The 11,744-nt window shown below is 35.1% G+C and overlaps 1 protein-coding gene across 3 annotated transcripts; it reads right to left on the bottom strand.

The window, feature by feature from the left end:
• Positions 1 to 1,297: 1,297 nt before the first annotated feature.
• On the bottom strand, positions 1,298 to 11,327 carry RB195_021502 (uncharacterized protein; the record flags this gene model as incomplete). Of its 3 annotated transcripts, XM_064208276.1 has the most annotated exons (20): positions 1,298 to 1,377; positions 1,537 to 1,668; positions 4,455 to 4,530; positions 5,520 to 5,705; positions 5,765 to 5,873; positions 5,942 to 6,027; positions 6,481 to 6,613; positions 6,678 to 6,779; positions 6,836 to 6,954; positions 7,012 to 7,074; positions 7,751 to 7,853; positions 8,321 to 8,397; positions 8,483 to 8,568; positions 8,670 to 8,814; positions 9,632 to 9,781; positions 9,843 to 9,959; positions 10,106 to 10,273; positions 10,342 to 10,479; positions 10,962 to 11,136; positions 11,200 to 11,327. In XM_064208276.1, 20 exons carry the CDS (start codon positions 11,325 to 11,327, stop codon positions 1,298 to 1,300), a joined length of 2,373 nt encoding a protein of 790 aa, XP_064064155.1. The 3 variants fall into 3 exon arrangements, with proteins under 3 accessions (XP_064064155.1, XP_064064157.1, XP_064064156.1); XM_064208274.1 differs by lacking the exons at positions 1,298 to 1,377; positions 1,537 to 1,668 and having other exon boundaries at positions 4,237 to 4,530; XM_064208275.1 differs by lacking the exons at positions 4,455 to 4,530; positions 5,520 to 5,705; positions 5,765 to 5,873; ... (13 more) ...; positions 10,962 to 11,136; positions 11,200 to 11,327 and adding an exon at positions 1,728 to 1,791.
• Positions 11,328 to 11,744: the final 417 nt, after the last annotated feature.

Genomic DNA, 11,744 nt, shown 5'->3' with positions numbered 1-11,744 from the left:
GGGTGAAAAAAAAACTACCGGTGCTGGTCATTTCCGAACCACTGACCTTCCAGACTCTTCGAAATCTTTTCAAATTAGTCTACACCCAATTCTAGGACTTAAATTTGGTGATGAACACCTACCGCTTATTCCCTCCACGACGAGTTCATCTTTGAACATCTAAGGAAACAATTATGACGTCTGAAATAAAATTTGTTCTGTTTTGCAGAATACCGTTTTGTTTAAAAGAATCTATGTATCTGATTAATTGTTCTTTAAAGGAACCAGCATACCCGCTGCTCCCACTGTTTGTCGCAAGCAAGTTATCTTATGTGGAATTACACACGTGAAAAATCTGGATGATTTTTTTTTCAGAAATATAATGTGCTTTTCAAGTATTTCCATTCGAGAATAAATTATCAAATCTCAAAAATTGCTTGGGAATAGGAGAAAGGACGAGAAGTAAACGATAATAATGAAAAATGATGAGAACCTTTAAAAAATGTTAGTGGTCCTAAGCGATGTGGGCGATGCAGATGCTCTGAAACCTCTTACCAGAGAATTATCTTAATAGAACAGCTTCCTGAGGTTGAAGGGATACACTTTCCTTGCGCGATCCGTGGACTTTAATGTTGGTACACATTTTCTCCAATTTCATGTACCGAAAGCAACAATGGAACACTATTAGCGGAAAATGAATAGGAACCTTTAAAAATACAGTTTAAGTAATTTTCAAAGTTTCTTCCTCGACGTAGGTTGAAACACACAAGAACACATAGAAAGAAAGAATTCAAGCGGGCGACAGTACGGTGGGACCGAAAAATCGAATAGAATTCCTATGTCAGCACAACTTACTATCCTTTAAGCTATAGCTGCTGGCTGTTACTTGCTTATTTATTATATTTACTACTATTTTATTTACTTACTTTACTTACACACTTCACTAAATAACAAATACAGTTTGGCTCACTTCTATCGCTTTTTTGCCGTTTAAAACCTAATTTGAGGAGCTGACTTCTACGCTCAGCACGGACCTTAAAGAAAGTTTTGACACGGTCATGGTCTCATCTTTGGATCAGGTCCTAACCTGCTAAAGCTCTCTGGTTAGCACTGCGCTATCCGTTCATGTGAAACGGTGTAAAAGGTACCGTTGAAAAAATCCTTTAAGGCATAACCTCATTTCTTTGTATGTATTTGAATAGAAATGTTTAGAACTTTTATTTTCAGCCATTATTAAAATAAAACCGTTAGTGTTACCCTCAGGCACATTAGGCAACAGATTGAAACTGATTAACAATGTGTATTCATCGAAAATACGTCACTGTCTCAGACATTGTTGCTGTCGACAAACGTAACCAGCTGGACATCTGTTGTCGATGCATGGACCAATAGCTGTGCCTGGAATCAGACAGGAACTGTGAGGATATCCTTGAAATTTCATAAGTACGAAATAAATAAATTTGAAATACACGGGGATTGAATTCATAAAAAACTTAGTTAAGTAGTTAGATTTATGTAATTAATGGTTTTTTATCTTATATATTCCAGAAATCTCACTTAGATCAAATGCTCTTTTCGCTCGGTTCCCACGTGAGATGAGTCGTTGCGGGATGCAGTTATCCAGATAGCAAACATGTCCAGGTTGGCATCGTCCATCAATGCATGGTCCAACAGCATGTGACAATAAATCTGGTGATTAGGTTAGTAGGAAACTTCTTATTTGTAAATTTATGAGGAAAAAAATTCACCTTGTCTCTGTGCTGATACAATGAGGAAGGCGGCGGTGAGGAAAGCGATGAGGAATCGGTTCATTTTTAGTGAGGAGGAAAGAAAATGATGAGGAGGAAGCGATGGTGAATCTACGTATCGGAAGCAGCGGTTTTTAAAGCCGGCCACTGTTTGCAGTGCCAGGTTTGACCGTTGCGTGTCAATTTGTTTGATTACCACCATGTTGTTCAACGGAACTGTATTCCTAATTCACTATGAGCTCAACAACAATTTATGTCAACTATTTTCGGATGCATTCTCTCGGAATAAGCAGCAGAATTTAATATAATTTAATTAATTTAATTATTATATTATATATTTTTATTATTTTATTTTTATTGTATTTTTATATTATATATTTTATTTAATTTAACATAGTATAATATCCAATAATTGTGTTTTTTTTAATCTCTTCCTTTTTGCATGTGTGAAATTTTATTAGGCGAACTGCATAATATGACGTTTTATTTATTGTTGTCGATAGAAATCAATAATGAACAATACAGTAATTCATTTATTTCCTTTTATTTACTTTTCACTTATATTTATTTAGCAGTTTTACAGCAAGTATGTAATTTATTGACATTACAGTAATCTTGGAGAAAGATATTCGTAAGAAAATTCACGTGAATAAAGATGTTTCATTTTAAACAAACAATTGGTACCTTAAGCAGTATTGATTTCCGATATATCCCATAAAGTAAAGTACACAATGACAGGAAAGTATAATAATAGTGTGGAAAACGGGAAAATTACTCCCAATCCTGTTACATTTTCAACTTCGAGCAATTCTGGTTTTTTTTAGGAACTGTATTTTTTTGTGTACCAAAATTCCTTAACTGTGCTTTCTCACGCTGTTCGCATCCTCCAGACTCATTCACATTCATTTGTTCTTCTTAAAATTTGATGCAAATTAATTTCTTTTTACAGGAATGCTCATATTTGTGAGGAGTATTCTGGGATCCTGTCTGCGGTGCCCATCGAATAATGTATCAATGTATTCAATCCTGTGTATATTGATATAGTTAAAAATATACAGCTCGCATGAATTCTAATTTAGATGTGAGCAGTGCTCTTAAACTATAAAAATGATCATTTGCATACTAAAAATTAGAACGACTTGATTCCCTCATTTTCTAGTTATAACTGTTATAAAAGAGATTTTTCCCTTGGAAAAAATGAAATTTTCTCTTTCTTGAAAAAAAAATATGAATTTCTACCCTATCTTATAGCAGAAAGGCGAAAACTGCATAAAGTTTGCCGGAGTTTTTTTTTGCGATAAAAATCCGTTGACTGTTTTTTTTTCTCAACCAGGATACCCAAAAAAGCTCGAACGCTATTAGGAATGGACGTGAATGTTCTGCAAAAACCCAGTGAAGGAGACAATTTTCTAGTGCTTAAGAACGCCTGTCATTTTCAAATATTCAATATTCTGGATTTTCTTATATTTACTGATGATGGACACCACAAACGAATGACGATTATTTTAAAAAGTTTAATGTACTTCACGGGTTAAGTATTACTCTTTCAGTAATTTTTCTATATTTTCCGTATGATTTTATTAATTTCGTGATGTAGTAGTTTCATGGGTAGTTCAAGGAATCATTCCACGAATTGGATTCCAATTCACTACGAATATACAATGATCAGAGGTCGACAAGCCTTCGCAATGTTCAAAGATCATGTATACACAAGGTGATCAGTTTCCTGGTTTTTTTTTCCTGGTTTGCTAGTTCGTCATGGGAGAATTACAGCGATCAAAGTGCAACATTGTTTTTTTTTTCGGTTTAATTCTACAAAAATCCAAGCATTTTAAATATTTCAAAAACTTCCATAACACCAACAAAACCAATTTCTTTTTTTTAGCTACGTAATGTGAATTTTTAAAATATTTTACCAGAAAAAACGCTTAAAACATCTTTTATGTAGCAGCGACCTCTTTCAGTTGCAAATATTTCAAATCATGTATACCTCAAAGCTGAACTCAGCATCTTTTCTTCAAAATATGAGAGTGATAGGAGTTTATTAACACACAATAATTCTATATCACATTCTCATTAATGGGCAGAAGAGATCGGCAGAGAAGAAAAACGTGGCAAAATCACAAAATACTGCCTTAAGAAACCAATTAAAAAAGAAATTGGGAAGAATAGGATTTGCGAAATCACGAAATAAAAAATTGAATTCTCCTCCACATCTGGATGTATTATAATTACATCACCTAAGATATCGATGAGATTCACAGCAAATAAGGAGAATTATCGAAAATTACATCCTACGCAGATGAGCACGAATTGCACGGATCGGAGTCACGAAAGTGATTAGTGAAACACGTACTAATTGGCGAAAAAATATCCGAAATTAGCTATTTATTTCATTTTTTTTTAGTTAAGGAACAATTTTTGGACAATGACATTTTTAATTAAGGCATCTAATGAGAGCAGAAATTTGTGTTCCTTCAGCAAGAACCTGTACAGAAGAGAATTCTTCCTAATGTAATGTATCAATGGCAGATTCTACGGCATACTGTACTTTTGTAATAGCCATAGCTAAATTATGCAAATACGTTTCATTATTTGATAAATGATAATCTAAAGCTGGATCAAGGATACTGGAAAAAGATGTGAATTTGGATGAATGTGAAGATGGTGAGAACACTAAATGCCTGTAATATGGATTCTCCATCGTTGTTTGGTCTAGAAACGAACGTTCAAGATACTGTAGGCGTATATTGATGAATTCAAGACGTTGAATCGATACATCAATCACACCGTTTGCGATATCCTGTAAAAAAAAAAACAAGTTTGTTTACTGTAATGGAATCAGCTGTATATCGCCAGAGCTGAGCAAATCAGCTGGGATTTGTTGCTACGGTTTTAGAATGGATGTGTATGTATACAGAATTCTACGATATCTAAATTCGACAAGCTTCCTTTTGATATTTACAAGTCAAGGATCTCTTAAGGATAATATTATGAGAATTACTAAACAAATTCAGATAACTATTACCTATTAGAACATAAAACTAAAAGGCAATGGTAAGTATTTCAGTAGAGTAAACACTCTTCCCTGTTGAATGTTCACGCAACCATGTCCAGTAAATGTACTGGAATACTGACCGTAGCTTTTAGTTTTATGTTCTATTAAGTAACATTGTTTAATAACCAATAAAGACAGCGAAAGTGACGATATTGAAGATCTGTGGACAAATATAGAGCTAAAATTTAGATTAAGAATACGAATTAGGCGTGGCCCCCCTCAATTCGTCCTTATCGTCCTGAAGAACGTCATGGGAGCGGCGTTCATTACTACAAGGTACGTGAAAATGCGTCACTCTTGTGCACGTCCTGCTTTCCTCACCAGCATCTTCGTTGGTCTTACTTAGATGCGCTGGTAAAGGAACTCCATTGATTTTTGACCACTCGCTCGTGAATGCGGTGCGTGCACAGTGGTGGTGCATTTCCACGTACCATGTAGGAAAAAACATCATTTTCCACGGCATTTTTTAGGGAATTGAGCAGGACCGCGCTTATTCTCATTATCTCTGCATCGAGCACTATATTTTTTCAAAGAGCTTTCAACACCGTAATTTTCGTGCATTTAATAAAACAAAATAAATAAAAACAATAATGCCGCATTTAAGGAAAAAGTATATACGTCAAGATAAATCTATGTATACTCCATCTATATGCTGTACGGAAACGAGGTTACAATTGCAAAAAAAGCTCTACCTTATGAGTTTGGAATGGTTTATATCTAATTTCAAAATATACCTGTGCTTCCATTTGTAACCGCCTAGCGGTATTTTGCAAACGTCGTAATGCCTCCTTAAGACTGCTCAACTTATGAGGTAGCCATGGTGCAGCTTTACTCAGATCCAGTTTCGAAAGTTGGACCTCAGCCTTATGGAATAGAACAAGAAGTGATTGTGCATAGTCGAGAGCATTGAACGGTATCACCTGCGATGTATTTTATGAAAAGAAGACTAATTTTCCTTAAAATGAGGTATAAAACATACCAAACTATTAGCTAGACGATGTACAATTTCTAACCATAATTGTCCTACTGATGTAAATGAGGAAAAATTCGGATCGATTAAATTCTCAACTGTCCACGGTGTTTCATACCTCAAATGTTTAAGTTGTGCTCTTTTTCCTAAGAAAAAAAAAACACAAAATCTAATCTTTTGACCTACATTGTATGATAAAGCGCATAGGATTGTCCTGGTCCGGGTTCCAGTTTTACATCAGCAGCAGGAATTCCAGCAAAAGTTATAAATCTCTGGAACAATCCTTTATTCCTTCTAAGGTTACCGTAAGCCACAGGAATATAGTGCTCAGCTGTTTTCAATACCAGGAATCTAGCAGCTAATCATCATTCATTAAAAATCCATAATGTTCCAGATGTGATCAGCTCTTTTTTCCGAAAGAATTGTAAAGATTAGTGATTTTAATGTTTCATATTATTTAACATAATCTCATAATCCACGACGTTAATCCTAGAGAAAGTCATACACTTCAATTGAGGGTTGCACTCCCTCCTCTTAGAATCTAATCCTTATTTTGTTCACACCTTCAACAGTAATATGATATCTGTTCAACAGTTCCACGAATAAACAAACAACATGTAAACATTTGGATCACTATCCATCACAGTTACGTCTATGGTCCAGGAAAACAATCTTTATAAACTTAGGGATATATCCTGGCTCTTTCTCCTCCAACCAAAACACACCTGATAATCTGATCCACCAGCAGGAAGACCAATCTCCGGAACAGCGCGGTCACCAACGAAGGGACCACGACGTCGAAAATGTCTCCATGAATCGAGAAGACTTTCACCGGTAGAACCATCCGAATACCGCGTTCTATAAAGAATGTAGATCGTCAATAATTTCTGGAAAAAATTTCTATCAAGGATGTGTACCGTACCTTTGAGACGCCTCTACTATTGTCCTATAGAGAAGAGGAACAGCCTTGATATCCAAAGAATTTCCACCCGCGATATGATCTACGTTTATGTAGGCAACAGCTCTTAATATAGTTCTTCAGGTAAGGTAAACTGAGGGCTATACAAAAACGTGGACAACCTTCTCTGGAGAACTCCAAGTCTTTGCTCAATCCATTCTGAAGAGCCAATTAAGCCGAATTCTTCCGCATCCCAGTGACAAAATACAAGCGATCGTCTTGGTGGATTCGGACCAAGCACCTAAAGCGAACCGTCAACGGAAAGAACAAGAAGAAAATAACATTTTTTGTGATTCACCTTCGCCGCAACTCTTGCCACTTCCAGCTGCAAAGCGGTTCCGGAGATAGGATCAATGGCTCCCTGAAAAAAAAGATTGATTACGAAGGTAAATCCTATTATTTACTCAATAATTCCAACAAAAATCATTTAGTCCATCATATCTCATCAGTAATATTTGATTTTTTAAATTTTTCGAAATGAAAATAGAGCCTATACAGTACTTTTCAGATAAAAGAACACTTTTTCCTTGGAAAAAAATGCTGTTAAAATCTCTACCAAATAACAAATGGGAAAATCAGAAACGTGAGCGAAAAAGGGAAATTTTGATTAGTGACACGAATTGAACGACGGAATTTCTGGATAGCGAGTCGATAAAGGAAAACCAGAAGTGGAAATACAGCAAATATGACTATGAACATGGACAACATTGGACCAATCTTTCCTCACCCATAGATAAGAGTTGTTTAATCAGAAATCTTCATAAATAGCAGGAAAAATCTCGCCGATGTTTTTCATTTCCATGACGCAGAAAACTGATCCAGAAACTTTTACCTCTAGTCTTTTCTATATTTTGCTGAACAAATTTCCCTCAGCCCCTTCCCCTTTTTTTCCTGCTCAAATTTCATTAGCATTATCTGAAATCCTCAAATAAACAACAACAACAATCTGAAGAATAAAAGAATACAATTAAAGAATACAATCAATATAATACACTAGGTAAAACCATTTAAAATTATAGATATTTTAATCCTATTACCTTTCCCCATGCATCCACGTGGTTTCCAAGCATCACCCAACGATCGGGCTCCTCATTTCCTTCCATGACAGCAATAATATTGGTGATTGTTCTTTTAACAAATCTGGAAGAAAATCAGGATAGTATTGGATCTGACGAAAACGAAAGTCTACTGCAATCTTAAACAACATTTTGAAAGACGATTGCTGTTACATTCCGTATCGGTAAGACGAAAATCCAGAAATAAAACTTCATTAGTCATCAAATCATTTTTTCTTATCTGCTGACCTTGAGACTACTTTTAATTGTGTTGTGATTTTAACATCTTGTCTCTAACCAGAACAATTTTTTTCCTTTTAATTTTCATCCACATATCTTTCATTTGCTCTCAGTATTTGATCACTTTTTTCTTTTATTTATATTATTGTTTTATTTTTATTATTATTATCTTGTTATTTATTTATTATTTACTACTATTGCTACTGAGAAGTCTCAGGAGAGTCTGATTTAACAAAAGGATTCTCGAAGAGGAGGTAAAAAATCCATAATTTAAATTTTCAACCTCTATTTCTGTTTGTACGTGAATAATACCTTGATCGAACATTTAGCTGAAATTTTCTTCGGCTGTACCATACATACGTTGACATTCCACCAGTCCAGTCATTACGCTGAAAAAAAAAGAAATGTTCGTATGAAATGTCTTCGTTTCTTGGTTTCATTCCATGTAGCCCTTTTGAAAAAAAAAAAACATACCGTCACTACAGGTCCGTCCATATATTCCATTATTCGCTGTGCATCGTCATAACCGATAGGAGTCACGGGGATCCCAGGAAGAAGTTCTTAAACAACTCTTTACTCCAAACATAACACTTGCAAAGAGTAACGTCTTCTCTTCTTTTCCACCTCATTTTTTTCTCATCTCTACATATATTTGACTCACTTTTTCGCCGTAAACTCTCTATGGTCTCACTACGGGTGACGTATGGAAGTGACGGTAGGATTGGGGTCAACGGATCACCGGGAACTCTCCCCACAGATCCACGTTGAGCTGCCGAACCAGGAAGTGAAGTTGAGTGTGGGAATGTCTGAAGTGAACATGACCAAATCAAGAAGAGAGAACTTTCAAAAAAAATTTTGTAGATTGTTTTTTTTCTGCAAAAACTTTTCCTTCATCATGTTTAAATTTTTAAAAAGAGCAGTTCGTGTCTCCAAAAACTTTCGGCTCTTCAATTAATTTAAATTTAAATTTAAATTAATTTTAATTTAAAATTTAATTTAAAATAAAATCGTTCAAAATATTATATGAGAAATGTAAGAATTGTACGGGCTCGAACGTGGAGAACTGTACGATCCACATTAACCATTCCAAAATCTTCTTCAACATACATTTTATTAGGGAATATATTATATTTATTACTGTAAGCTACATTTCAATATATTTTTACGGACATTGCGAAATGCTCTACGTTTGGAAAAACTACTAATATTGAAGGATAACCGATATTGATCAGAAGCTCAGACGTATATAATCGATAAACCTATTCGAACCGTTACAGGTAATCAAATGTTAAAGATTAATTAAATTGTAAGTTTAACTGTAAAATAATTTACTTATTTGCAGATTTTAAATAAATCACTGCTCATGGAAGAAATTAAATGACACCAGTAGAATGACTGTATTGGGATTCCAGAGAGAAAAAACGAAAAAACGATGACAGATGTTCCGTCTTGTAAAAATTTTCAAAAAAATATTTATGAGAGCAGAAGAGAAAGCTTTTCCTTTTCCCCATTTATAAGAGCAAAAGAGAAAGTTTTTCCTAAATCTACAAAATTTCGACAAGGAATAAGGATAGTGTTAGAAAATAATTTTGAGAAAAAAAAAACAAATTAAATGCAACTTACAGCATTTTTACTTGATGTAACATATTGAGCTGGATCACTGTAGAGGATTACACCAATCGCACCTCTTCTCTCGGCCTCCTCAACTTTTTCTGACCTCACAAGTGCACCGTACCTCATTAACACTATCGCACCATCAATGCTAATTCCCATCTATAAAAAAAAAGCCACCGAGTTGTGGTTGTTAACGACATCGATCCGATTCTCTAAGCACCTCTGCCAATGTTTTAAAATCTTCGGCCGTTCCAAAGTTACAGTATACCATTCGACCCTCAACAGTCCCATTTGCCGAGTACGCGTTCCACCATAATTCGGATCGACCATCAAATTGCTGAAATAATACTGCGATTCACTAAAATTTCAAATTTGACGTAATATTTACAATTTTTCTTTCAAAATGAGGTGATAAATCTCACTCTCACTCTCACTTTCCAAATGCAATAAAATTTTGTATGCAACACTGGGCCGATAAACGACCTCGTTAACTGCTTGTGGAGGTCCACTGGGATGACCACGTCCACGACTTAAACGCCACCATATTCCATCTTCTTTTTCCACTTTAATTGTATTTGGATTCTCAAAATCTGGATAATTAAGAAGAACGCTGTAGTTATACGTCTTCACTTTGAATTTTAGTCGAGCGTACTGAAATTAGAGAATTTTTGGAAGTAGAAAAATACTGAGGTAATATCTAATTCTGGATTACTACTTACCTCATCGGCTAATCGTCGAATGAGCACAGCATTTTCGATAGTTCCCGCAATATGAGATGTTTCTGCCATCCATCTTATATTGTGTTTGATTTTCATTGGATCGAATGAGGTTGAAAGTTCTCTCGAAATTCTATCGAGCTAAAATAAGAGTAAATCATGCTACATACATGATATGACTCAAGATTTAAAAAGAAAACTTGAGTGAAGAGGGAGGGAAGTGAGTTCTAAATAAGAAAGTAGACAGACAGTCATAAATACATTGTTCTTTTATAATTTTTCATAACGACATACTAGTTTAGGTTTTGACCACCTACATACATATTTTCATAAAACGACAGAAGTGGATATCCTTAAAAAGAATGTAAAAGTAATAAGTAAAAAGTAATAAGAAGAGAAATAGTAGTAAGTAGTAGTAAGAATGTAAAAGTACTAGAACACGGTTCTCTTCAAATAAAAATGTTCACTTTGTGAATTTTAATTGAATATCAAGTTGTATGTAATTTCATTAATATATGTATTATATTTTATTATTGAATTTTATTAATATGTAATTTTAAAAAATAGCATAGATTATAGTAACTTCAGTTAAAAAAAGGAGTATGAAGAAGGATGTGACATACCTCATCGCTGTTCTCCCTCAGAAGAACGGTGTTCGGTGTCCGATGTTCGTCGCATGGTTTTTGCCTAATTGCTAAACAAGCAAGCACAAGCATAAGACTGACGGTGGCAAGAATCCCGAACAACGAAGCTGCGAAAGCAACAGGAAGCCATGGATGGCCAACACGATCGGTCCTCCTAAAAAGAAAAATTGTCAATATCTGATGGATTTAGTAATAATTGTTCCATAATAATACTGACTTTCGTTTAATAAGCGATGAACGTGAGGTACGTAACGAATTTTGGCCATTCGACGATCCATCATCACTCATCAACTGCTCTCTTGCGAGGAAATCATCTATGGATAGCTGTGAAGCCACCGAGGGCATTTCTCGCAAATATAAATTACTCGGTCCACTATCGCATTTGTGAAATTAACGACACGTCGTGATTATAGTGCATTTGAACTGAAAGACGATAAAATTAGATTAAAGATTTGATTTTCCATGAAAATTCCCATTGAACCGAACAATTACGACAATTGGATGGGAAATACGTGAACAATTCGCCTCCCACCTTGTACACAGCGATTGCTAATTAATACTACAAAGAAATGCAAATGTCCTTGCAGGTGGCCGATGGTGAATTGTCGGCACCAGATGAGCAGTTCAAAAAAAAAAGTTCACGATAATGAAAAACGAAGTGTTGGACCTTTCGATAGTGAAGGGCGTTCGACCCCCACACACATACACACACACCACAGGAATGCATGCGTAATGAACCAACGCCAAAACGAGGACAAGCAG

The sequence above is a fragment of the Necator americanus genome, chromosome X, assembly GCF_031761385.1.
Source record: "Necator americanus strain Aroian chromosome X, whole genome shotgun sequence".
Classification (NCBI taxonomy): domain Eukaryota; kingdom Metazoa; phylum Nematoda; class Chromadorea; order Rhabditida; family Ancylostomatidae; genus Necator; species Necator americanus.
This window is presented reverse-complemented; position numbering and strand designations above follow the sequence as displayed.